The sequence below is a fragment of the Eschscholzia californica genome, unplaced genomic scaffold (genome assembly GCF_041429995.1).
Source record: "Eschscholzia californica isolate CP2 unplaced genomic scaffold, dmEscCali1.0.p SCAF_3, whole genome shotgun sequence".
NCBI lineage: Eukaryota > Viridiplantae > Streptophyta > Magnoliopsida > Ranunculales > Papaveraceae > Eschscholzia > Eschscholzia californica.
In genome coordinates this window covers 49,073,888-49,101,154 of record NW_028238420.1, presented here as the reverse complement: position 1 = coordinate 49,101,154, position 27,267 = coordinate 49,073,888, and the positions used below count along the sequence as shown (strand labels likewise).

Sequence of the window (27,267 nt, the reverse complement as noted above, 5' to 3'; positions counted from 1 at the left end):
TCCTCCTCAAAGACAATGTCTCTGACCTTATTTCTCCCCCCAAACTCAACATCCTCAAAAAATACTGCAGTTCCCGTCTCAAAAATAGACTTTCTTGTGGGATCATAAAATTTGTAGCCCCTAAATCGCTCCGAGTATCCAATAAAGTAGCTGCTTATTGTTTTGGAGTCCAACTTCTTTTCATTCGGCCTATAAGGCCTTGCCTCAGATGGACATCCCCAAATATGTAAATGCTTAAGACTTGGCTTTCGCCTAGTCCAAAGTTCATAAGATGTTTTAGCAACTGCTTTAGATGGTACTCTATTAAGGATGTAAGCTGCTGTCTTTAAGGATGTATAGCTTATCATAAGCACTTAGGGAACCAGTACCACAATTATTTGAATTTAAAGAAAGACTAAACTGATTGTTTCCAAATGAACAATGATAACCGGATTTGTCCAAAACAGAAACTGAAACCAAATTTCGTCTGAATGACGGTACAACAAAAGTGTCTTTCAAATCCAAATAAAATCCAGTTTCTAATAACATCCTGAAATGACCTATTGCCTCGACCTCTACCGCGTGCCCGTCTCCCACATAGATGTATCTTTCACCATCAATTGACTTTCGGTAGCTCAGACAACCCCTTCTTGGCATGCCAAGTGGCATACTCGGTACATTCTTTCTTTATATGCCCAGGTTTTCCACAAAAGAAACAACCGTTTTGTTCCTTAGGCTTCTTTTGCTCTGGACCCTTAGCAGCTTCATTATCCTTATTTCTTTTCTTGCCCTTCCCTTTTGAGGTACTGGCCAAATGAGCACTTTCAGAGTTCTCATGCTTCACTCTTTCCTCTTCTTGCACACAGTTTGAAATGAGCTCATTAAGAGTCCACTTCTCCTTCTGACAGTTGTAACTGACCTTAAATTGACCAAATTGTGCAGGAAGAGAATTCATTACCAAATGCACGAGTAAGTCCTCAGACAGCTCGAGCTTCAGTGCCTTAAGTTTGGAAGCAATATGAGACATCTTCATGATGTACTCCCTTATGTTTCCCTTGCCTTTATACCTCATAGAAGTCAGGTTCGCCAAAAGCGTTCCTGTTTCTGCCTTATCGTTCTTTTCATACCTTTTTTCGATTTCGGCAAGGAAATCAATGGCCTTAGTTACCTCAGCAGAGATTGCGCCTCGAAAAGCTTCTGGAATGCCGCGCTTAATGATTATGAGACTCATGCGATTGGAGCGATCCCACCTCTCATAGTGTCTCCTTTCATCAGGAGAACTATCATCCGCAAGAGGGGCAGTTTGCTCCACCCTAAGTGCAAGATCCAGATCCATGCAGCCCAGAACGATCATAACGCTCTCTTTCCAGTCCTTAAAGTTGTTCCCATTGAGAATGGGAATGTTGTTAGCATTCATTGGTATATTTGCAGCAACTACACAGAGAATAGACATAATAAATTTACATGTTCACATCATAACTAAAGTGAGATTTAAAATTTAAACAATAACTAGATACAAAGCAGAATACCGAGCACAACATTAGCATCAAGTCTTTGGACAGTAATACTAATTTGTAAGTGGTATCTCTGTTGCAGTAATCAAACATAGACGATAAATCCTGTCAAACAATAAGTCTATCTTTGGACCGACTCATTATTCACATGGACACCTTACAATCATCTCACATTTATCACCGCAGGTGTATATGTAGTTCGGCCAAATATTAAACTACCTTTGGGTCGACTTAATATCCGCATGAATTTACATACACACTACCTACTCCAACATTGTCATGGAACTAATCTACATAAAAGAGGTCACTTTGGCGACATTTTACTTCAATTAGTTCTATCGAATGTCGGATATTATTTGAGGGATGTATCAGTTATTAGTTGTTTAAATTTTACAAAATAAATGTTCAAAAAAGAACCTTTAATTTGGTCTGTAATTGACCCAGTCAGATCTGTCTGACTCAATAAGTCAGACCGGTCTAACACACTAAATGATTTGTCTGACTGAGACCAATCAAACATGTCTGACTCAACCGAGTCAGACCATTCAGAACTGTCTGACTCAGCCGAGTCAGATCTGAGTCAGGTCTGTCTGACTCGGTCCGAGTCAGATCCGAGTCAGGTCTGTCTGACTCGGTCCGAGTCAGATCTGTCTGACTCAGTCCGTTGGACTGCCCACGTTCCAATATGGAACGTGGGCACTAATTGTCCCCACTTTAATGTGGGGAATGTTACTGTAATAGTAACCCCACATTAAAGTGGGGTTGGGTAACGCACCCCACTTAATGTGGGGTGCGGTTTCATTCCCCACTTTAAGTGGGGAATTAATTCCACCCCTTAATTTTTTTTTTTTTTTTTTTTTTTTTTTTAACAGTAATTTAACCAAAATAAAAAAAATAAAAATTTAGTCTCAAACTCTTACTAACATATTCATCAAATCTATAATGTTAATTTAATCCAAATATGTGATATCAATATGACTCAATTTTGTATCCAAACTTTCATTCTTAAACATTGAAATGAAACCAAATCACATGATATAAATATTTATATGTCAAGATAACCTATCTAGAAATTATCCGGACTTAATTTTCATGGAAGATCATGATAACCTTAATTTTTATACATAACAAAACCTTGATATATGTTCATAAGATAAATCAAATACCATAAACTCCTAAATCTCTCAATGAACCTTAAAATTGGAGTGGCTCTAGATACCAATTGTTAGAATATTTTAACCTTATTATACATGCATATAACCAAATACAAATACCATACAATATGACATGTATAATCTAAACTAGACATGCTCTCCACAAGATTCAAAGAGATTAAACTTAATCATGGAAGCGTACCTTGATCCATAGCTAAAAGATGGTTGGGTAGGGTTGATCTTCCACTTGGTTCTTCTTCTCCTTAGAATCTCTCTTGTGATGAAGGGATTTCACACTTAACCAAAATGTTGAGATTAGGGAAGAAGCCCAAATGGGGACCATTACCCCTATTTATAGACTTTTATTTCTAATTTGGCCCCTCATCAAATTAGAAATCACTTAATGGTCTCTACACGTTTATTCCATGACACTTTGATACCTACTAGTCAAGTCAATCCATATTAGACCACTTTACGACTTGACAATTTACTGAGATAGCCATACACATGTCTATACATATGTGAGCCCACATATATTGGAATTTCTTCCAACATTCTCATCAAAAAAAAAAAGAAAAACTAACTTAACCCCATAAAAGATAAGCAAAGTTAGTACTAAGAACAAGAAAAAGGAAAACTTTCTTTTCAGGTTTAAAATAAGAGTAGAATTCCACCATTTAAGTTTTAAAAACCTCCATATTCACTCCCTTCTTTCTCTCCTAAATTCAAATTCAAGTCACATAACTTTTTACCTACACAAAATAATCCAAGAAAAAAACCAACTTCTTCCCTCCCTCCCAAAAAAATAATTCAACTCTAACACTCCCCTTACAATAACTTTTTCCGATTAGTGGTAAAAGTTTGAAACACAACAACTCCTGCGGCAGGAAACTCATCAACGGCAAAGCTCCGACGAGTCAATCCAACGGTCTCAACAGCGTCTCTAACACATTTAGATATTGATTTTCTAGATGAACTCGTTGTGGCTACGGACATAGTTCCTGGTCTAAAAACTTGTACCACCCTCTTCAAAACTTCACTTATCTTCTCATATTCATCAACAAACCCTACACATTCATAACTAGCATAACTAAATCCATCTTCGGGTGTAACATGAATTGTTGAATAAGAAGAATCATCAATCCCATTCATAGAATACCCACATGGGTCGAAAGCAAAATCGCAAATTAAAGCCCGTGGGTTGATTTCGCTTATACCAGTCGATATTGTCATCTCCTTAGCCCCAAACCCGTTTTCCAATCCACCATTACCCATTTCTTGATAGAACTTACGTGCAAGAACTTGATCAAGTTCTGTCATGCACACTTCAATGGTGAAAATATCATCATTTTCATGGTCATGTTCAATACTAGTAGCCGAATAAACATGCCAAGAATGTGAAGAAATCTTAGAAGGCATAATTGAAGCTTTTCTATGACAAAGTTTAGTAGGCAAACTTTGATCTAAATATTTTATTTCATCTCTAAAGCTTGTATGAGGAAAATGTTGGGCTTTAGGAAAAATAAATGTGCCCCTAGTGTACCTACACCCACATATACTTAGACCAATATCTTTAGCATGGGATAACATAATAGGAAATGATTTTAAGAGTTGGGTAGTCCCACATGTTTTGATAATAATTTTAGTGGGGTAGACAAATAAACTTGATTCCGATAAAACGTAAGCGTCGAAATATCGGTTACTCACAGCCGATACTACCGTGCATTGAACCGCATCGAGTACTTGTTCTAGTGATTCAAAATCGATTTGTCGAAGACCAATGCCAATCATCTTTGGGTCATCACCGGAGAAATTAAGCTCTAAACGTTTTTCGAAGCCTTCAAATCCTGAAAGAGCCATAGATAAACAGACAGACGAACAGACAAACGAACAGACTGATAGACTTGTGAATAAAATGAAGTGGTAGAATTGAAGAAAAAAGAGTAGGCTAGTGTATGTAGTACAAGAGAGTGAGAATGTGAGTGAGGAGTCTGGAGAGGAACTGTATGAGATTTATAGGGGAGTAAGATACAGAGGGAGAAATGTAGAAAGAGAGAGAGAAGATGGAAGGGGAATAAGGGAAGGGGGGAAGGAGAGGGCATGCGTGTGAGGGAACCAAGGAGAATAATTGTGAGAGCATTATGAGTGAGTTGATGATTATTTTGGTGAGATCTTCTTTGAGACAAGAAGAGAAGGAAGGGGAAATTAATCTCACGCGTACTCTATATAGTGGGAGTATTTTTGGATGCTAGTACTTCAACATTTTTCTTTTCTAATTCTGCCTACCAATCTACTAAATGTATATAGGAAAATATCTCTCTCTCTCTCCCCCAGGCACTTACTTGAGGTATATATCGGGTCAAAATTTAGATTAAATTCTCTCTTTAAACCCTGACCGCACACGTATATTCACCGAAATTTAATTGAGATAAGTGTCGAACAGAACAACACGATTCATATATATATATATATATATATATATATATATATATATGCGTGTGCTTCAAACCCTTGGCCTCTAAAGTGAAAGATTATACATCTTACCACTACAATCAAAAGTTATTGGCGCTTTAAAGTATGTAGTTGTCTAATTAAGTGAATTGAGGGTTAAAATACAAAATTCCAATTCCATGACACTTGTTTATAAAATTATTATTGGTTTTATTATTAGTTTGTTAGGAAATTATGGTAAAAAGAGATTTGAGTACCACTGTTCATAATGAGTATTTCCTTTCAAGCAAAGTGTATAAGATTAATAATTAATTTACTCTTCTATTGCAACATATATATTTGACATTAGAGTTCACGTATAATTTGTTAGATTATGAATAATAGTAATAATGTCACAAGTGGAATATGCTCTTAGGTACATACCATCATTACTTGGTGTTAGTAGGCTTTCATCCAAATTATGTTTTTTCAACAACTATTTCAATGCACTCTTCGAGATGGTCGGAAGAGTCTTAGATACTCAGAATCTAAAAACAATCGTTAAATTATTTTCAGTGAAACTGATTTTTAAGTCTAAAATGAAAATAAAATTTTGTGTATGTGGTTAAGTACTTCAGTATAGTCATCTTCACGTCTAATATCCACTGAAATACTTTGTCCAGTGGATGTAATCAACCAGAGGTTCGTTTCCAATCCTACTTAAATATTATGATTATAACAGGAGACACAAAAAAAAACAATATTGATTTAGGTCACTAAGTTTTAGCTTAAAATGCTAAAAAGACATCTCTCCCGAAAAACAAAGTATCCAATGGACACAAATTAATATAAAGGGTGCTCTTGAACTCCCCCTAATTTTTTTTTGTTGAGAAAAACTCCCCCTAAGTTAATAAGGGAAAGGTTCTTCTTTTCATTTCAAATCCAATTTTAACTTTTTATTAGATCCTTAAGGAAACATTGATTTGTGGTGCTATATTATATTTTGTGTTGCCTCAATATATAACTAAATTCGGAAGTTATTAAATAATATAAAAATTCAATTTAAAGCAACACAATTATACAGTTTTAAACGTGTCGCATAATACTGTGATACTATGTACAATTTGGAGATCACGATAGGCCATATTACATTAGAACCATTCGTAACTGTCTGTACTGCGTGTTAAACACATCACTACTTCGTTTAGCATGAGGGAGAAGATGTTGTTTCTCGACCAATACATTTTATGGTAAATCAGTTTTTTTTTTTTGTTGAACTAAATCAGTGTTTTTGTTGTGACAAGGTTCTATGTATGAATTATATTTTTTTGTGAGTATTTTAGAAGTATTAAATTTAGATTCATTAGAGGAAATGAGTCATCAAAAGTTAAGGTGGAATTGGTGGAATATGATGATTGCCACTTCTCACCTCGGGAATTGCATGCGCGCATGCACATGAACAATCAAGCACAATCACAACCGCACATTTCCTTCCCACACCAACGGGACCGATTTATTTACAATCTTCCTCTGTAAAAAGGTAAGATTCACTGACAGTAAATTGAACCAAATCTTTGTTAAATTTCTCACCTTATCATTTTTACCATCCCTTCCAATCTCATTCCAAACCATATTATTACGATTCTTGTTCAAATTTGTAACAAAAATAAAACTTACTAATTAAAACATGAAATTCACCTCATCCTGGAATCGAATCTGTAACCTTCAAAGTTTTAGAGTTTATGTCAACGTTATCCACCACTGAGACTACCAAATGTTAACAAACAGTTAATTGTTAAAAAGATAGTTTCGAACATAACTTGATATAACTTTAGATTGTATAATGGAATTGTGGAAATGGAGTGCTATTTACGAGTAGATATAACAATTTCAAAAGTAATTTGTATAAATATTATAATATGGTTACATATATATTACAAAACAATTTGGTTAAAAAAAATCGTATACTCTAATAAGTAATCGTATCTGTTCTTCCAAATGAATCTCTTTTTTACACAACTTTGAAAATCTAAGCTTATCTGTTTTAAGCTTTTAAAGTGATTCTAAACCTAATTAGAATCCTAATTTTTGATTTGATTATTAGTCTAACCTCCTAACTTTAGTTAGGTATGTCCCACTAATCAGTTCCTAGGTTCTCAATCTTAACACACCCATCATTTCTATCCGACCTTATAATTTGTCCAACTCACCCACGACAACCACTCTAAATCATCCTACATCATCTTCCTTGTGCCCTAATCCATCAACACATCGGACACAAATCTTACTTGGACAACCTCCATACTCCAACATAACGACCCCACTATAATCCAAGTTCGCCGACACTTGGTTGGGTTACATTTAGGTTTCATGTGACTACGTGGTCCAATAATAAAGCATTCCAAAATCATGCTCGTTCTTATTCTTTTAGAAAATGAAATCTTATTAGAACGGTTCAAATTTCGATATTGATTTCCCCACAAAACTAAAAATTACGTCTAGAAGGTTTATGAGAATGAAGAAATGGTCCCTTTGTTGCATGTTGTGAGGCCCAACAAAAGGATTTGAATGATTGTAGGTGTGCCTAATTAACTAGTGAGAAAAGGATCCAAAAAACTAAATGATACTTTGTTGGTGTCCTCAATAGCTAGCTATAATATCCCCTTTTGGTCCCCCAACAAAGTAAAACTTACCCAATTAAACATAACTTAGATGGACTCCAATAATGTGAGTGTATATGTATATGATAATTGGAGTCAATTTATGTATACTTACACTCATATATGAAAGTTGTACGCATATAATTTTACTTAGATATCTATTGTACGTTTTGTTTGTACTTTGTTATACTTTGTACATTTATTTAGAGGAGAAGTAACTACTTCTTTCATACTGTAATATATATTTAATATAAAAGCGACGTATAATTAGTCCCTCAACATTTTGTAAGCAAAAGAGTAGTAAGAGTTTAGAAGTTTTATTATATGTATGTATCATGTATAGTTTGAACTTTGAAGGCATGAACTAATGGATCATATGAGGCATGGGAAGGTGATCATGTCCCCTCCTTTTCAAACCTAGTGTCCTCTTAAAGTAGGGATTAGTTTATAGTCTACTTTCAATATGGCCTAACTTAAGCTTATTGAGTGACCTACCAACCACCTTTTGGGTTGCAGGGACAAAAATACATTCCTTAGAGAGAGATAGATAGATCTAGAGTCTAGACTGAGAGAGTTTGTGAGTGTAGGAAACTAGGAATGGTTCTAACAAATCTTGGTAGGGTCTCACTATTTGTTACTCAAATATTATTTGGAATTAGATCAATAGAGTCCAAGATATTCCACTCTTTATTGCTCCTTAGGCAACTAATGAAGTACCTTTGTTTTGACTAAGGGCAACGCTTCTCAGGTATACATATGGCAACACTCAATAGTATGTTGTGACAGACTGTTATGATAAAAAACGGTGACGGTGGAGTATAATAAACAGCAACGGTTTGGAAGAACTACGGATATCAACTGTCCGAAACTAACTAATGAAGCTTGGAGAAATTATTTAGGGAATAACTATCCAAAATCCATGCTAAAGACTAACAAAATGATGCAAGTGTTGAAAACCCAGACAAGAAACCTATCTGGGCTCTGCAAAGGTGCCCAAAATCTAGGTCGTCCAAGTCGCATTACAACTAAGGTTTTCAGCATTTCTACCATCTTTTAAAGACTAATTAGGCGATTCTAAGTAAAGGGATTTCTATATTTGCCCTTGTTTAGGGTATCGGCAGGCTAAATTTGTATGTATAGGCAGTCCCAGAAAAAGAAAACGGCTACGGCCACAATAACCTAACAAGTTTCTCTTCAAGTTCTTTTTAAGAAAGAGTACAATTATTTACCAGAGAAGTTTGTTTTAAAAATAACTTAAACTCGTTTGAAGCATCTCATCCTAATTGAGAAAAAAACAAAGAGACATGGATAATTTTTACGTGCGTAAATCATCATCTTGATGAATGTTTATAAGTGTCCGAAAAAAGTGTGGTCGGGCCGATACGGTGGGCTTTGGCCCAACCTAGGTTCACTGCCGGGTTGGCCTAGATTGACTCGCCGAGCCTAAAATCAAGCCCAACGGGGGACCAGAATATATCCCAAGTTGACTTGGCCAGTCTACAATACTGGATTACTGGCTGGGCCGCCCTAAAATAGACTGGGTCCGGGTCCGGGTCCGGGTCCGGGTCCGGGTCCGGGTCCGGGTCCGGGTCCGGGTCCGGCCCGGTAAGTACCACTACAGAGTACAGACCACTCCATCATTTTAACTTTTCAGTTTTCACCCTCACATAGGACATGGTTGGGAATTAGTATACTGAGTTTAAGGGGAGAGCAGAATTTCCCGCCAAATATTTTTTCTAACTGCCATTCCCACATAAACCAACTGATATAATAACTGAAAAAACTGTAAATGTCTATTTTTTTTCTCCATAAATTTAGAAAACATGAATTTCTCAAAGTTTTCCAACACATAAAATTTAACTAATTTGACTCAAAAATTATTTAAACAATTTAAAGCCTTCAAAACCCACACCCCCCATTTTTCGTTTTTATATTCTTCAAACAATAAAAAATAATGGGGTAGGGTGAAAAGTAAATTTATTTTTATTTTTAACTAAAAAAATAAAAATAAAATTGGGTTGTTAAAAAAATGACATTCCGAGCTTTCTTCTCTTCCTTACAATCTCACCAAACTTCCTCCTTCCCTTTTAATCAAACTAATTTCCAACTTCTCTCTCCTAAACCTTCTCTAAACCAGTCTCCAATGGCTACTCTTCCTTTTTTCCCTTAAATTTTACCAAATTCAAAAACTAAGGCAGGATGGCCTCTTGGAAGAAGCCATCTCCTCTTCCACTCTTTGGCCTCCTGCTCTCATTCCTCCTACTTCTTCATCCTATCTCCACCACCACCACCACCACCACTAGGCCCACCACTTCCGCAGACACAACCACCACCGGAATTCGGGTTAATGTCATCCGTAAACCGTCCCCGGAGGTAGCCGTCTTTCGTGAAGCTCCTGCTTTCAGAAATGGAGAAACTTGTGGATCCCCAGAGAGGGATCCTATCCATGTAGCTATGACACTTGATGCAAATTACCTTAGAGGAACAATGGCAGCAATTCTATCAATCTTACAACATTCAACATGTCCTGAAAATGTTGCATTTCACTTCCTCTGTGCAAGGTTTGAACCCGAACTTTTTTCGAGCTTAAAATCAACTTTTCCTTACCTTAACTTCAAGGTTTATAGATTCGATTCTAATCGTGTTCGTGGTAAGATTTCTAAATCAATTCGACAAGCTTTAGATCAACCTTTAAACTATGCGAGGATTTATCTTTCCGATATAATTCCTGTCGATGTTAATCGAATTATTTACCTAGACTCTGATATAATAATGGTAGACGATATCACGAAGCTTTGGGGAGTCGATTTAGAAGATAAAGTAGTAGCTGCACCTGAATATTGCCGTGCGAATTTCACTAACTATTTCACCGAAACGTTTTGGTCCGACCCGGTTTTAGCTGCAACATTTGATGGTAGAACACCTTGTTATTTTAACACAGGAGTTATGGTTATTGATGTTGAGAAATGGAGAGAAGGTGGGTATACACAAAAGGTAGAAGATTGGATGGGAGTTCAAAAGCAAAAGAGGATATACCATTTGGGTTCTTTGCCACCATTTTTGCTTGTTTTAGCTGGTAACATCAAAGCTATTGATCATAGATGGAATCAACATGGACTTGGTGGTGATAATCTTGAAGGAAAATGTAGGAGTCTTCATCCTGGTCCTATAAGTTTATTACATTGGAGTGGAAAGGGTAAGCCATGGCTAAGGTTGGATTCTAGGAAACCATGTAATGTTGATCATTTATGGGCTCCATATGATCTCTATCGTTCTTCGAGTCTTTCTTTAGAAGAATAAATAAGAGAGATAGATATTTGGGTAAGAAAAAATGGTGGGAATGGGCAATATCATTGAAGAGAAATGGAAGGGGAAAACCGAAAAAGAAAAGAAAAAAAAGAAAAGAAGGAAAGAGAGAAAATTTTAAAGTTAGGAAGCAATTTCATTTCAATGACTACTTGAAATTGTATAAAAGAAGAAAGTTTATGTTTATGACAGAGAGAGAAAGAGGGAGAAAAGAAGGGATAATGGTTTTCTTTCTCTAGTGCTTACACAATGGGGTCAATAAAGTGGAGGTAAAAAATGTGATTTGTTAGTCATGAGGAAGAAAACCCAAAATTCATTTTTACTTTTTATTTTTTTTTTGAGTTGTTTGTACGGTGGGAGACGATGTTTCTGCGAACAATTTCCATAGATAGTACGGAGCTACATCGACGATTAATTTATCCGAAACTCAGTGTTTAGTATATACTATTAACTTCCAATTTTAGTTTCAGGGTTATATAAACTTCTGTATTGTAAACCATGCTTGTTAACTTATGATTTTACTAATCATCCAACCATATTATTGTGATTATATTGTATAATTCTTGTTTTTCAGAATTTCTTTTTTCACCATTAAAATGGATGTCAATTGGGTTGTAAATTTTTACCCTTTTTTAGGATGAAACAGTTCAATATAAAAGATGGTAGGATTTTGTGTCCAAAATGTTTTTTTTTTTACTCTGAAATGGTTCATTTTTTTTGTTGTGTAATGATTTAGAGAGTTCGCCTAATGAATCTACTCAATGTTCGATCGAAAGAACAGGAAAAAAAAGAAAACAAGATTCAATACTCAATCGTAACTCGAGAGTTCTTATTGTTTCGGTAATATGTGATGGGTTCAATATCCTTGTCGAAATTTACAATGAGTTTGAAGATATATAAGTTAATACATAGAACAAACACACAAGAAAGTAAGAACTAACAAGTCATGAATGTGATTTCAAGGATGGAATGATTTTATTTGGAATCAAACTCTTATTATAATAAGATTAAACAGCTTGATGAAAATGAGATTATTCACATATAAGTTACTGTGTTTTTGGGTCAGTGGTTGTACTTCTCTTTAAAGCTTCTTTTCTTCGTCGAATAAACGCGTCAGATTTTTCATTAATATTCGAAGCTGCCCTGAAAACTGGCCTGAGTTGTCTCGGTGCTTTAACATTCCCATCTTTCTCTGGTTCATCAATGGCACTAGCTAGACTCAACTTTTCCCTCAATACTGAATTCTTCTCTTTTCTCTTTATCATGTCTTTCTCTTCTGCATTATTTACTAAACTATCTGTCTTCTTCGAAGTAGAGGTATTGAGAACATCTTCTGATACATTTTCTTGTGTTTTCACCACCGGTTCTAAGACTATGTAAGAATCGTGAATGTGTGATGAAGTAGTAGTAGCGTCATTAGAGGCTGCATAGATAACCTTCTCCTCGTCATTGGCATTTTTGAGCTTGTCAGTCGGCTCGTTATCATCTATTGGAACTGTCCTAGATGAGGTAGAACGGACCTCGACGGAGCCAGAATTCTTCCACCCATTACTAGTCTCCTCAACCTGAACTGGTAAGTTCGTGTCATTTTTGGTCACTCCTTGAGGAAACTGCACTATTACCGGCTCAATATCAACTAGGCCATCGTCCTGTGGAGCTGCAGGGAGAATTGGATAACGGGTACTAGTCGAACTTGTAGGGCCTGGTGGGCGACCCAGAGTTACGCGTTTGAGACCTCTAGCTGCAACGTTATTGATGACAAAGTTAAAGAGACGACGACAAATTCCGATATGATCAGACTGGGGCTTATGGCTATCTCTTCTATCCATTTTCGGATGATGAGTTTAAACTGTGAAGAGCAGAAACTCCTAAGATAAGAGACCTTGTTTGTAAAGGCTTTTTATTTTGAGTAGATTATGTTATTCCTTTCTTAAGAGAAGAGGTAGCTTGGAAGTAACATACTAAAAATTTGGCAATTTGCAAGGTTTAGATACTTTACTTTCTCATTTAACTAAGAAGGATTTTGTCTTTACCAACTATTTTGTAGAAAAAAACTAAAAGTTATATGTATGTTAGATGTAGACATGAGATAGGATAAGAAAGAAAGAGGCTATGAAGGGAGAGATAGAGAGATTTTTATACCTTTTGGATCATTTCAGCAAAACCATATTCTTGTGTCTAAAAATTTAGAAAATAAAATTAATAAAGAAGGGTGAAATAAGAATCAATGTCTTTTTATAGAAGCATGTCTCAAGCAAAGTTTAACCCTACTAACTAGCTCACTATATCAAATATCGCATAACTTAGCATAATACTATGAAATAAATGCAATAAATCGGTCAAAATTCTCGTTACGGAAATTCTTTTTGTAAAAAACAATCCAACAATTCTTTTTAGACTTTAGATCCTTGTAAAATCTGTACGGGTTTGTAGAGGTTTGGGAATATAAGGTTTGCACAAATTCTTACGTATTTTATACTTGGTTTCTTCGTGATTGGATAAGCCTGTATGGTTTTGTAGAGATTTGCAGAGGTTGTAACTTAGTCGGGCTTGTGAACGTCGACTTGAGGAATGGCCTCATTTACTCAATATGATTCCTTGACAAGTTTTAGGACTTGTTCAAGTTGAGTCGCTTCCTGTTAATGATGGTTGATTTAGAGTTGGCAACATGATCTGATTTAGGTTTTTTACCAAATGATGACATATTCTAACATTGTAAACATGTTGTTTCTAGATATCTAGTCATGTTGTAGATTTAGGAACAACTGAAGTAATTGTAATGTCGTAGCTCATGGACCTTGGAGCTTCCTCAGCTTCTGGTCCTACTACTACATCAGATACAACTGTTCTAGTTAGTGTGGCTTCTGTTGTTAATGTTGCTGTTGCAGTCTCTGAAGGTTCACAAAAAATGAATAAAAAACAAAGTACTTCTAATGTATGGAAAATGTGGGACATTATTCAGATGCCGACTCTAAGAATTCTGAAAGAAAAAAAGAAATGGCTTGATGCAAGTTATACAGAGAGTGGAAGGATCGTAAGCACATTTTCGTAGGCATAATAAGAAGTGGGCCGAAAATCATAAGGTTGAATTAAGGTCGATGAGACCCTCTTGTTCCTGCCTCTGAAGAGTTTTACAGTTATAAATCTGAACCTCAACCAACTATTGATGATAGTCCAATTTAAGTGTGCTTGATTGGTGGAGAGAAAATGAGAAAAGGTATCCATTTCTTTCGACTATCGCGCTGGGGCGTACTTGCTGTTCCAGTGTCGACTGTTGCTTCTGAGTCGGCATTTTCAATTGACAAAAGAATACCCGGAGACTATCGTAGTAGCTTAACACCAGAAATGTTAGAATATTGTGTAATTCTTAAAGACTGGTGGAGGGTTAAGTATGCTCATCTGGTTAAGCCATTAGGCCCGTTTGAGGAGGCTATGTACTAGGAATGAAGATGAAACTTTATCTTTTGCTCCTTCGGCACAAGCGGTTCGAGCCTGAAAAAAAAAATTACTTTCTCTTCAACGTTTCAATTTCATCATTTCAGTTTCATTTCATTTATTGTCTATCTTATTGCCTCTTCTTTTTGCATGTTTGATCACTGTTGTTGTGCTCCTTGCTATTGTGCTCACTGTTGTTGTGCTCACAGCTGCTCTCTTGTGCTAACTGCTGCTGTGATGGGTTGATGGCAGCTCTCGTGTGCTAACTGCTGTTGTGTTGGATCTTCACTTTTTTTGCTCACTTTATGTTTATACTGCTGCTAACTGCTCGATCTTCATACATTTCGTTGGTGTGCTCACTGCAACACTGCTGTTGTGCTCTTTTTTCTAACTTTATCCATTTGAATATGTAATTTTGTAAATTTAATTCCTATGGAGGTCCAACAGTGTTGGATCTTAATACCTTCGATTTTGATGGTTTAATACTTAGATTAGGCTTCATGAGTTTGATTTCAATTAGACATTTGTGTCGATTATTAGATTGACATTTTGAAGCCTATGAAACTCATCGGCCGACTAGAAGTCAATTCATTGGCAACATAATGGCGTGTTAAAACTTTAATCTAAATATCAACACTTAGTGCCGTTCTAGAACACTCGACTCAACTATCAAAGTGTCTGCAAATGATGATATAATTGACTAAATTTTTTTCGTTTGTATCAAGTTGTTTTCTTTCAACTGTATAGTTTGTAAATTTGTAACTTCCAACATTCAGTAAATTCTAAATTTTCACCTCTTTGTACGTTTTTTTATTCTTCATACCCGAAGCCCGACCGACCGGTGCCCTGCATGTTTGGATCGATAAAATGGACATGATGGACATTTTGGGGGGAAATTTCCGTTTCGTCCGTCTGTTTAATCTGTCAATCCTAGCGGTCATCATGGAGTTTTCTCCGTTCCGTCCGGACCAGGATCAAGTCTGTCCGCAGACTGTCCGTTCGGACCGCCGTTCGGACCGGTTCCCAACCCAATGTACAGACAGTTGGGGGACTAAAAAGACGAATTGGGCAAATGCGCAGGGCCAGGTTGGAATTACTTAAAACACGGAAGGCTAAAGTTAAATTACTCGCCACTCGTATTCCCTGAGTGCATCTCCGATGCAAAACTAAAAAAAAACTCTAATTGACTTATGTGTTGAGTCTCAATTGAGATTCTCTTTCCTATCTGACTAACTTGAGTGTTTCTAATTCAAGTCATTCTCCAATGCAACGCTCTAAAAAAACTCTAATAGATACACATGTCGCATATACATTTAATAGGACAAAGTGGTTGAGAAAGAAAGACTTTTTATTGGTCCAAAAATTAAATTTGATGACTAGGACACTTAAGACTCTCAAAAGAGATCTCAAAAATAGAGTTTCTCAAAAAAAACTCTAAAGTCCTAGGTGCACTTAAGATTTTAGAGCATCTCCAATGCAAAACTCATAAAAATCTCTATTCATCCCATGTGTCAAGTTCCAATTGAGATTCTCACTCCTAGGTGGCCTTAATAGAGATCCTCAAATTTTTTTGTCTCCAATGCAAAACTCTAAGCTTATCTTATTTACTTATGTGGCATAGTTAATTTTGTCAATAAATAATTAGTTATTTTTGAAAATATCGAAGACTCGATTTCTATTGGTTGAAAATCAAATAGAGATTGGAGAGGAGTTTTAAGAAAAAATTCTAAAAATCCTAGGTGGCACTCAAAGTTTTAAGAAAAAAAGCCTGAGTTACCAAAGATTCCACGTGGCAGAAATCCATTTGCTATAAGAGGGTGAGGTAGCAAAAAGCGCGGGAGTTGATTTTTAGGGTTTCTAAATCATTTCTTGCTCGATAGAAATCAGCAGCGGAAGAAGGTAAAGATATTGAGGAGATTATACGGAAAGCTGAAATGGTACTTCTTTTTTCTCTTTTGAAACCCTAGAATTGTTCCATGATCTGATCTTTTATAATTGTTGATTAGTTTTACCGTTCAACGATAGTGATATCTGGGGTTTCATGTTAGATGATTCAAGTAGTACCTTTTTAGGGTTTCCTGTAGATGTTAGCGAGCAATTCAAAGTCTTTCTTTTTTGGAACGAAGCTTATGCCAAATGACTAGGCTTCGTGCTTGCTCATGATTTCTGGTTGCATTTATCACTAGAGCAATTCAGAGCTACTTACATTTAGGTATTGCGGTGGTGATTATTCATTTTTTAGGGTTTGCAAGAACGAAGGAGTTCATTTTCAGTGATCTGGAATACCATCTTTATACTTTTATCTTAGATTTCTCTGGGCTTTCTACATAAACAGAAAAGACTGAAGCTTATATGAACTGCTTGGCTTTGTTATCATTCATGGCTTGTGCTGTAGTCGTAGTTTTGGAGTCTGCCCTCATTCCATAATGCCTCTGTATATACTTTTATTAATTAAAGACATAAAACTTGTTGGTTGGCAAGAATTTAGTGGTAAGTTGATTCTCATGTCCTGCTTTCTCGAGGGTAGCTGATGGCCATCGTTACAAGTTGATATACTCAAGTTCTAGGAGTATCCATTGAATAAGAAATGTTAGCCTGGTTGCCGTTAGAGATTTACATGCAACTTATATAGCTTAAAGGATCCGATCTGTAGCTTAAAGTAACCAGGATACGCCAACATTTTGCACACATAATTCGAGTCACTCCTTTGGCGCTACATTTCTTTCAACGACATTTTTTTCACCCAATAATCATGTCGGGCGATCTTCTTGGTCAAGTGTGTCAATCTGATTGTGTGGAGTGATTCTTTCATTTGGTTGTTAGTTGATAGAGAAACCTTAAGTTGACATCCAAATTCTTTCTCGTACTGTGCCTTGTAGTCTTCTTGGAAATTCTTTTCATGCCACCACTACTGATATCTGACTATTTGTTGGCAGGAAGGAAAGGGTTCCGAAGCTGCACAGCAAAGCACTGCTGATATGACGGTCTTTGTGAGTGACTGATTTTTCCATTTAATCAGCTCTATTTCTTTTCACAGAATTCCTTATTCCAATGTATGATGCGTGTTTTATTGTTTATTCTTGGGATAACCTATAGAGAATGTAGGACTATTACTCAAACTCTTCGAAGTAATCAGGTTAGGAGATCTTTAAAGATGATATTTGCCTGAATTTTTGTTGCTATACTAGTTCTTGACTAACAATCTTTATGGGCTGGTTCATGATTACCATCGAGTGGCCGTAGGAAGGAACTAATCTCAAATGTTATGGTCATAAGGCAACACTTTTCGTATGCTTGATTTCCCCTTTACGAAATGAAATTCTTAAAAACTTTTACTTCTCTTTACCTTTGTAGATTGGAATGGTAAATACTTGATACTTCTAAACTCTAATCTGGTTCTCCATTTGTCATCTCAGGTGCAAAACCTTCTCGATCAAATGGTTAGTTCCTTCTTCTGCATAACTAAAACCAATTCTCTGAGATCCTGTACGTCTATTCTTCAAATATAAAATACTGTATCTGAAACGAGTTGTGTTTGCAGCAATCGAGATTCCAAACAATGTCGGACTCCATTGTTTCAAAAAATATCCTTTTTCAAGCTTTACAGTCTGATCTATACGGACATTAGCTTCATCTTCGGCTATATCATTATTTAATCATCTTTCATTTTCCATGGTTTACAATAGACTCTCTAAGTTTACTTGACACTCTTGAACATGCCATCGAGGTGAACTCTTTTTTCTCTTTTCCCTCTTAATCTCGTTGATTGCCTTATGCCCCATATTTAAGGTACTAAATCAGGATAACATTTTATGTGCATTTTGGATTTGTATATGTGCATATTGTTTTCTTTGTTTCCTTGACTACATGATGTACTTGATGAAATGGGTACCAGAATAGATCAATTGGAGCAAAGCATCAATGAACTTAAAGCCGATATCGGGATAGAAGAATCACCTTCTGATTTGAACCCACTGACGCCAAAGCCGGAAGACACCAAGCCTGAAGATGGTTCTGCCTAAAAATTAAACCGCTTCGCTTTGCAACAGAATCCTATTAGTAAACCAGATATTTTTCTAAGCTGTGTTGTTTAATGAAAGGTTCATACTAGTTCATTGAGATTCCTGTAACTATCCAAACTCTGAGAATACTGAGATTCTGAACAAAAATGTCAATCTAGGTGAATTTCATACTTCTTAACATTATGCCCATTTCGCTTTAATGATTGCATTACGTTGGTGTTTTTTTTTCACTCTTTGAATTGAACTCGTCTGAATTGAATTATTTGAATCAAATGAACTATAAATATGTCCACAACGTTGTTCCGCCTCGTCCGAATCAATGAATCATCACACATTCGCAAAAGTTGATCAAGATTCGGCCATTATAGGAAAAACACGAAAAATAAAATAAAATATATTAACCCTCTAACTTTTTGATTTAAAATGGCTTAGGGTAAATCAGGATGCCTATTGAGTGAAGACAAAGGACTGTTTTTTTTTCGCATGCCTATTGAGTGAAGACAAATGACTTTTTTTTTGCACAAATCAGTTGAAGACAAAGAACCTTGCTTGTGTCTTGAGTTTCTTGTACAGTTACTAGTTTGAGGTTGTTATTTCCATTTGTATGACCCACCTTCTGAATTAATATGAACCGTCCATCTCTAACTCTATAATTTAGATTGGTCACTAAGAACAAAAACTTCACCATCATCAATCTACATCAGACATGACAATAAACAAGTACTTATTTAATTAATCAAGATGTTGAAATTGAGATGTGTGCCCAATCTAAAATTACTTTCTTATTAAGGCAAAGACTTGGTTATAGTAATATTATAGTGGAAATGAACATGATTTTATACAATATTTATTTGTTAATCAATTAAAAAGATCATTAAATCATAAAAAAAAGATCATTACTGAGTAATTAAATTATAATTTTTTGTATAAAGTTTCAACTAAATGTCTTTGCAAGCATTGGATCTCATCACTATCACCATATGTCCATATCTGACTAACTTTTTTAAAGCTCTCAATTCTCAGACAAAATCAAACAACTATACAGAGTTTAGTTCTGAAAAAAAAAACACAGAGTTGAGCTCCTCAACAATGGAAGGAAAGCAAGAAGTTGAAGTAATTCACTCATGGTCTGCTCCAAGATCATTAAGTACCAGTCTAATGTACTCTTTTGCTCAGGTTCTAAACCTACCCATCTCCAAATTTATTCTTAATCTTCTCCTTACTTGGCTTTTTCATGCTTAAAATGGTGAATAGTTAGTGGGTTTACCTTGAATTTTTGAATGATGATAGTTTTGTGAAATGGGTAGTCTTAGGTTTTCTTTAAAAGTTGACTTTGAAGCTCTTATTTGTGATATTTATACTGAATCTTCTCATGCACTCAAAATCATTACTAGGTTTTGATACTTTCTTCATTTTGTAAAGATTTGCTTACTTTGGTCTACCTCATCCATTAGATTTTGTTGAAGAAATTAAAACAGGGATTTACAGGGATGTGATTGATGTCACAAAGATGAGTATCTTTGAAGATATATTTAAGATATTCTTCTACTACTTTTATAAAATAATCTTTCTTAATGTTTCTATTAAGATAATTCTTTCTCAAGGAAAATTCATAGTCTTTTTGGTAAGAATTTTGTAACCAACTGTGTGTAAATACTAGATGATTTCTTCTTCTCAATTGAGGAAGCCACAAACAGTAGAGAACTTTAGATAGGGTATAGCTTTTGAAATCTCAAGAGCAATCAATGGAAGAAGAGCGCGAAATGGAAGTAATTCATTCATGGTCTGCTGCAATGTCATTAAGTACCACTCTCATGTACTCTTTTGCTCAGGTTCACAAACCCACCCATTTCTGCTTAATCTTCTCAGCACTTGTCTTTTTTATGCTTAAAATTGTGGATAACTAGTGGGTTTATGAGGAATTTTCGGATGATGATAGTTTTGTGAAATGGGTCGACGAGGTAATCTCTGGAATTTGTCGTGGTTTTCTTCAAATTGACTTTGATGTTCTTGATTGGTGATATTTATGATGAATCTTCCCTTGTAGTTGAAATAAGTACTACGGTTGATATGGTTCACTATTGTGCTTCTATCTTCATTTTGTTCATTATTAACTTAGATTATGTTCAAGAAATTAAAAGTTGGAATTTCAGTGAAGTGATTGATGTCTTTACTTACTAAGTATAAAGATGGTTAGTTCATGATTAATGAATACAATGAAGATGATCTTTTCTTAATGTTTTTGGTTGTGATGTATTTTATTTCATTTTGTTAATGTTATTCGAAATTCAAATTTGCTCCTCTTTTCGTTTCTTGCTTACTTAATCGAGCATGGGCTCAAGTCTGATGTAGCTCTTGGTTGCTGAAAGTTTTGTCATCCTTTTGTTTCATGTGACTTTTTACTAGAGAGACGATATTGAAGTGCTCGATGAACCTCTTTATGCAAATTTTGTTCGAGTGATGGGTGTAGAACGGCCATATCGTGAGGAGCTCCTTTCCGCAATGGTAAGTAAAAATGAGCCATATCATCTAATTTTACTTTTTTCATGTACTTGATAATCAGACTAATTATTTGTTATGGATTAGGATTCCGATGGCAATAGGGTCATTGAAAAGGTGATTTTTGGTCCAGGAGAAAAGAGATATCGGTATTGCAAGGTATGTCACAAGCTTTTGGGTCATAGATAACATGTATAAAGAGTTCAACAAAAAATCAGGATTGAACCTTTTGTTTTTTCATTGTAAAAGCGTGCCTTCTGGATCGATTTTCTACGGATCTTCTAGGAAAATGACTTCGGATATTACCTCAACGATCAATATCTTTGTGACCACGAAATAATATGAAAGTAATTTGCTACAGGGACTAGTTATATCTAGACTAAATTCAGAAGGCATATTGAAATATATGGACCTTATGGTCTAGCCCAAACGGAAGTGCCTTCTACATACGTGTGCACCTATTCTTCCAGACGGTGCTTTTTGATTTCTCTTACTTTTTCCTTTGTTTCATGTTTGTGCAGCATATAGCAAAACAACGGGTACCAGGACTGACAAATGACTTGATGAAGAAAGGAAAACACTTTATATTGATAAGAAACCCCCTTCATATTTTGGTAAGATGCTCATTGAATTTTTGGGTCATTGAAACAGTATATTGAAGAAGAAAATGGATTCTATGTCTTGTTTTAAGGTCAACTTTTCAAATCTATTTTCAGAATTTTTTGGTATTAAGAACTTGGAAGCAAATCAGTTTTTGTTGGTTGCATAATATCCTTGTTTGATGTATTCCTTTTGTTCTTAACTTCTTGTGATCTCTTTCTCTCTTTCATTTATTGGCAGCCATCCTTTAACAAAGTTGTGCCACCATCTTTCCTTGAGTTGGGTTTATCAGACTTGGTCTCCATATACAGTGAACTTTGTGAGCTCGGGCAGGCTCCGGCTATCATTGATGCGGAGGACCTTCAACAAAATCCCGAGGTTTTATATAGATTTCGAACTGAATACATTTTCTTGAATATGAATATTGTTCTCCTAGAGGCTTTCTATCGGGGATTTGTACATATTTTTCTCAATTTATGTTCACTTGAAGTTTCAAAAAGAAAGAAGAATAAGACTAGTATATATATTAAGTTGTTGGTAGAAATCAAAAGTTCAAAACCAAATGACAACGAAAGAGAGGCAATAGGTTTGTTTTTTTATTTTATTTTTTTGAGAATTCGACTACGATCTACGTTAGTCGTTACAAGGCATTGATACATCATGAAGATGTGATAAGCACGATAACCGCCATGAATGAAAGATGCCTAAAGCCCAACAACATGAAAGAGGCCTAAAGCCCGACAAATTTATTACATTATTTACTTTATTAATAACCTAAATTGCATGGGATAAATCTTCATGACAAACTGCTTCCACCGAGACTCGATCCCACGACCTCGTGTGCTTAAGAGGGGTGTCCAACCACTGCACCAAAGACGGGTGGACAAATATTATTTACTTGAGGATGAGATTTGTCAATGTGAGACTATTCTCACAAAACGCCTGATGTTTGGCAACTTCTGAGTCTAACACATTTCTCTTTGTTGGGTGATGTGGAGCATGCGTGGATACTAGGCTTAACTCTAATACTGTATTAAGTTTGTGGGCATCCAACTCAAAAGCAATTAAGTGAAGAAGTCCTATATATTGTTTACTTGGTTATGAGACTTTCCTTTGTCTATGTGGGACTATTCCCGCAGTGTATGAGCATTTTACATCGTACTATGTGGATTAACATTTCCTAATAGGCCTACTTTTCATGTGTATGCAGCCAGTACTGCGTGGTCTTTGTGAAGACTTGGACATTCCTTTTCAGACATCAATGCTTAAGTATGAAATCTATTATCTAGGCGACAGGCCTTTAATTACTTCTCTATAGATACAATGTGCTCTTGATAGAAGAGCTCTTGTTTGTTTTTTTTGCTTCATTTCTAGGACAGAATGTTATAGAGAATTTTTCGTGAATTTGAAAAGACAGTATATGTTCAAATTCATTATAGGCAATCTCTCTTGTTTGTTTATTTCTGTCAATATTGATAGCTTCCAATTTTTTCAGATGGGAAGCTGGTCCAAAACCAGTAGACGGGGTTTGGGCTCCATGGTGGTACACCAGTGTGCATAAATCGACATGTTTTAAACCATCAAGGGAGTATCCAGCGGTGTGTTTCCTTTCCATCATTATCTAGAATCCAAAATTTGTAGCATGGCCAGAAAGCAGAAGCTTCAGTGTGCATGTGTAAATATGTTTATTTCTTTTTTCAGACTCTTCCATCTTCGCTATACGACTTGCTTGAGCAAAGTCTTCCTTTCTATAACATGCTTAAGCGGAAAACTAGGAGGACGTTTGCTAACTTAGGACCCTCTTTACCTCTTCCTCCTTTACCTGTTCCTGCCAACGACAAGATTCTTGTTTGGGTTGGTAACGAGATTATACCACGTAATGATGCCAAGGTACTCATTAATTCAAATTATATGTATACTTGTTGGTTGACTTGAAATTTAATATAAAACATTGATGTTATCATATCTTAATCTTATCATGTAATTGGTTAAAGGTCTCAGTACTTGACTCGGTCGTCCAAGGTGGTGATGCAGTATGGGAAGGCCTTCGAGTTTACAGCGGGAAGGTTTTTAAGCTTGATGAACATTTAGATCGGTTAGTGAAACCATAATAATAATAATAACTTTTTCTATGATTGTTCAATGCATTTTATCAGCTTTTTGCTGTCTACTTCTGGTACCCTATATCCATTCGTGTTCTAAAATATTGGTTGTTATATTGTTAGGTTGTTTGACTCCGCAGAAGCTTTGTTTTTTGCTAATGTTCCAACTCGTGAAGAGGTGCAAATTTGAAACTTATCAATTAAAACGATAGATACCTCTTTTTCTCAACTATTATCTCATAAAAGTTACGACTTCCTTGTCGAAATGTTTTACAGGTAAAGGGAGCAATTTTCAAAACCCTCATTACGAATGGCATGTTCGATAATGCACATATCAGACTCACTCTAACGCGTGGTAGAAAGGTAATCTTCACAAACTTCACCTCATTTGTTTGTGAATCTCTCATGCACAACTGCAATTAAGAGAGCAAATTATGCTGTTAAAAGTCGAACTAGATCGACTTCAAGTTTCAAAAGTAGAAGCTCGTTTGAACGTGCAGTAACTTGTCATTCTTATTTTCTTTAGGTCACTTCAGGAATGAGTCCAGGATTCAATCTATATGGATGTACATTAATTGGTAACAAAACTTTCATTCATTAACAATGTATTATTACGATATTTTGAATTTGAATTGTTTGACACTTTTTCTTCATCAATGAACTATTGTCTGCTCTAGTTCTGAATTATTACTCAATTTCGACACAGTAATCCTTTGGGGGAATTTGACCTACACCCCCACTATTATATGAATATTAGGACTACACCCCCACTTTTTCAAAACTTTTGGTATACACCCCCACTTGGACGGAAACCGTCAACTCAGAGTTAAGTTGGATACACGCGCCAACCATGACGATTTTACTCCTTTGTAGTTGTTGAAATATTTTGAGCGATTTTGACATACACCCCCACTATTATATGAATTTTTGGACTACACCCCCATTTTTTTGAAAAAAACAAAATTTTTCAATTTGCCCTCCAACGATCATCTTTTACCTTTTGTCTTATAAATTTATTTATCTTAGACAAGCTAAAAAGGTCAAAGCGAAAGAACTATTTGAGATATCAAACTATAGAAAAGATGGGAGGAACTATTTGGGATATCAAGCGAAAGAACTTATTTATCTTATATGGGAGGAACTTATTTATCTCATTTGACATATAAGATAAATAAGTTCTTTCGCTTTGATCTTTTAGCTTGTCTAAGATAAATAAGTTTATAAGAAAAAAGATAAAAGATGATCGTTGGAGGGCAAATTGAAAAATTTTGTTTTTTCAAAAAATGGGGGTGTAGTCCAAAAATTCATATAATAGTGGGGGTGTATGTCAAAATCGCTCAAAATATTTCAACATCTACAAAAGGGTAAAATCGTCATGGTTGGCGCGTGTGTTTCACACACACCCAACTTAACTCTGAGTTGACGGTTTCCGTCCAGGTGGGGGTGTATATCAAAAGTTTTCAAAAAGTGGGGGTGTAGTCCTAATATTCATATAATAGTGGGGGTGTATGTCAAATTCTCCCTAATCCTTTTGATATTTATGCTTTATTCCCAGATCTATACATTTTGGTACTGAAGAACTTCATTTTTTTGGCAGTGCTTGCTGAGTGGAAACCACCTGTTTATGATAATACTAGTGGTATAACTCTCGTGACTGCTACCACACGCCGAAATTCACCAAATGTAAGACTTTTGGTGTACTTGGTTGAGAAATCAATTAGATGCAAGTTTGTACTATGAAGGATGTATCCTAATTGTTGTACTTTGTTCATAATCTAAAACTTTGGGTTTACCATTTGCAGAGTTTGGATTCAAAGATTCACCACAACAATCTTCTCAATAACATTCTTGCGAAGGTTCGTTCTAATCTAGATATGGCGACATCTTCTCTTCTCTTGAAGCAATATATATAGTAGGAGAAGGATGAATATCCACTATGATGATTCATACGTGTCCGAGATACACAAAAGATTAAGCAATCGAATTCTTGTTTATTATGGGTTCGGGCTCTGGTGCAGGTAGAAGGAAATCTAGCAAAAGCAGAAGATGCAATAATGCTAGACAAAGATGGCTTTGTGTCAGAGACAAATGCTACAAACATTGTGAGACCAATCTCTTTATATAACAGCTATCATGGGGATGTAGAATTCCTTTATATCGACATTAGTTCTTCTAAATCATTCCACACAATTTTTATAGTAGATACGTAATCGCATTCCCACTCTCTCCAAACTAAAGAGGATATTCTGTTTCATGGTGCAGTTCTTAGTGAAGAAAGGCATTGTTCGGACGCCTACCGCTGATTACTGCCTTCCTGGCATAACTCGAGCAACCGTAAGTTCTGTTAACTTCCATCTATATAAGGTGCCTTGAACTTGCTCCAAACCCTCACTATGCACTCCTATACCTGAGCCCGGCCCATCAACTTTCGGGCTTCAGGTGCTGACGGGTTCTTTCAGAACTCAGGTATACTGACGGGTTCTCACTCTCGCGCAATTTTTTAACCCCTAAGCATATCAAACATAAGCCTACAACGTGTTCGCTTCTAGCAGCATCTTACGATGGTTTCTTTTACTAGTATCTTATTATGGCGAGCTTGTCAAATTTAGGTTACTGATTCATAGATCTATTCCTTGGGTTGCAGGTGATGGATCTTGTGGTGAAAGAAAATTTGGTGTTACAGGAAAGGAACATAAGTCTATCTGAATTCCATACAGCAGATGAGGTTTGTTACTCACCATTGATGAAGCAATTTAAGATAGAAGCATTTCATTACTTGAACAGAAAAACACCTGCATTTTGGGTACATAAACCGTTTATTCTTTTCTCCGTTCGAAATAGAAGTAATTAGAAATCATTTGGCTCACAGGTATGGACGACAGGAACGATGGGAGAACTCACCCCGGTATGTTCCCTTCACTTGAACACTAACCACATTTTTTATCGCATGTGCTCCGAAGAACCTATTCTCTAGTTCGAAATGACTTTTCTGTTACTATTTCGAATATTCCTTCTCGAATTTATATCAATTAGAGTTCCTACTTTCAGGTTGTAATGATCGACGGACGCGTTATTGGGGATGGAAAAGTCGGCCCCGTAACACAGAGGTTGCAGAAGGCTTACAAGATTGTCACAGCTGAGTTAGGTGTACCTATTCCCACGTATTCTAAGGCTTAATTAAGCCCTCAATTATGTACTTGATTTCATCTTGCTTTCTGTCCATGAACCCATGAACATATGAAAAAATATTCAATAATAAAGTTGGGAGTCGACAATTTATGTCGATTAGGAGTTGAAATTTCAGCCCTGTCACGAAATGTTAGCTTATGATCAGACCTCAAACTACTTGTCTAATGTTGTTTTGTTTTTTAACTCAATATGACTCGTCTAGTCGTCTAAATATTCAGAATGGTCTCATTTTGGGTTGATTTTGAAATGTTTGTTTTTGTCGGACTCTTATGTCTGAATTGGAGTGGACTTGGGTCAAAATATAAAGGTTTGTCAACTAGAAATAGTACGAAATTCCAGAGAACACCCAGAAAACTTAAATACAGTAACAATGAACA

At 35.9% G+C, this 27,267-nt stretch overlaps 4 protein-coding genes and 1 pseudogene across 6 annotated transcripts; 3 read left to right on the top strand and 2 right to left on the bottom strand.

Annotated features, from left to right (window-relative positions):
- Window positions 1-595: 595 nt before the first annotated feature.
- LOC147551239 (uncharacterized) lies at window positions 596-2,940 on the bottom strand. The gene is made up of 2 exons (XM_086668537.1): window positions 2,850-2,940; window positions 596-1,413 (listed from the first exon to the last, which is right to left on the bottom strand). Exons 1-2 carry the CDS (start codon window positions 2,857-2,859, stop codon window positions 596-598), a joined length of 828 nt encoding a protein of 275 aa, XP_086524663.1. The 5' UTR covers window positions 2,860-2,940.
- A 334-nt stretch (window positions 2,941-3,274) lies between these two features.
- Window positions 3,275-4,625, bottom strand: LOC147551238 (S-adenosylmethionine decarboxylase proenzyme 4 pseudogene; annotated as a pseudogene). The gene has a single exon (XR_015237844.1). The product of XR_015237844.1 is annotated as an S-adenosylmethionine decarboxylase proenzyme 4 pseudogene (transcript).
- A 5,047-nt stretch (window positions 4,626-9,672) lies between these two features.
- On the top strand, window positions 9,673-11,725 carry LOC147551237 (putative galacturonosyltransferase-like 4). The gene has a single exon (XM_086671681.1). It carries the CDS (start codon window positions 9,937-9,939, stop codon window positions 11,035-11,037), a length of 1,101 nt encoding a protein of 366 aa, XP_086527807.1. The 5' UTR covers window positions 9,673-9,936; the 3' UTR covers window positions 11,038-11,725.
- Window positions 11,726-16,267: 4,542 nt separating this feature from the next.
- On the top strand, window positions 16,268-18,673 carry LOC147551236 (heat shock factor-binding protein-like). Its single transcript, XM_086666788.1, has 5 exons — window positions 16,268-16,415; window positions 17,415-17,468; window positions 17,895-17,918; window positions 18,020-18,062; window positions 18,355-18,673. Exons 1-5 carry the CDS (start codon window positions 16,413-16,415, stop codon window positions 18,498-18,500), a joined length of 270 nt encoding a protein of 89 aa, XP_086522914.1. The 5' UTR covers window positions 16,268-16,412; the 3' UTR covers window positions 18,501-18,673.
- A 631-nt stretch (window positions 18,674-19,304) lies between these two features.
- On the top strand, window positions 19,305-26,999 carry LOC147551235 (branched-chain-amino-acid aminotransferase-like protein 1). 2 transcript variants are annotated; one of them, XM_086666784.1, is made up of 19 exons: window positions 19,305-20,332; window positions 20,907-21,005; window positions 21,087-21,158; window positions 21,521-21,613; window positions 21,840-21,977; window positions 22,810-22,868; window positions 23,095-23,197; window positions 23,301-23,489; window positions 23,594-23,694; window positions 23,825-23,879; window positions 23,978-24,064; window positions 24,228-24,279; window positions 25,299-25,384; window positions 25,504-25,557; window positions 25,720-25,803; window positions 25,964-26,035; window positions 26,346-26,426; window positions 26,571-26,606; window positions 26,750-26,999. In XM_086666784.1, the coding sequence occupies exons 1-19, from the start codon at window positions 20,246-20,248 to the stop codon at window positions 26,876-26,878; spliced, it is 1,677 nt and encodes a 558-aa protein (XP_086522910.1). In that variant the 5' UTR covers window positions 19,305-20,245; the 3' UTR covers window positions 26,879-26,999. The 2 variants fall into 2 exon arrangements, with proteins under 2 accessions (XP_086522910.1, XP_086522909.1); XM_086666783.1 differs by having other exon boundaries at window positions 19,447-19,676.
- Window positions 27,000-27,267: the final 268 nt, after the last annotated feature.

Bases quoted from the DNA above. Each gene is read 5' to 3' on its own strand.
- LOC147551237 (XM_086671681.1), top strand. From the start codon at position 9,937: ATGGCCTCTTGGAAGAAGCCATCTCCTCTTCCACTCTTTGGCCTCCTG.
- LOC147551236 (XM_086666788.1), top strand. The intron at 17,469-17,894 runs GTGAGTGACTGA...TTGTCATCTCAG, and splicing joins CTGCTGATATGACGGTCTTT to GTGCAAAACCTTCTCGATCA. The intron at 18,063-18,354 runs ATATCCTTTTTC...TACATGATGTAC, and splicing joins GGACTCCATTGTTTCAAAAA to TTGATGAAATGGGTACCAGA.
- LOC147551235 (XM_086666784.1), top strand. From the start codon at position 20,246: ATGGAAGAAGAGCGCGAAATGGAAGTAATTCATTCATGGTCTGCTGCA. The intron at 23,695-23,824 runs GTTAGTGAAACC...TTATATTGTTAG, and splicing joins CTTGATGAACATTTAGATCG to GTTGTTTGACTCCGCAGAAG. The intron at 23,880-23,977 runs GTGCAAATTTGA...AATGTTTTACAG, and splicing joins ATGTTCCAACTCGTGAAGAG to GTAAAGGGAGCAATTTTCAA.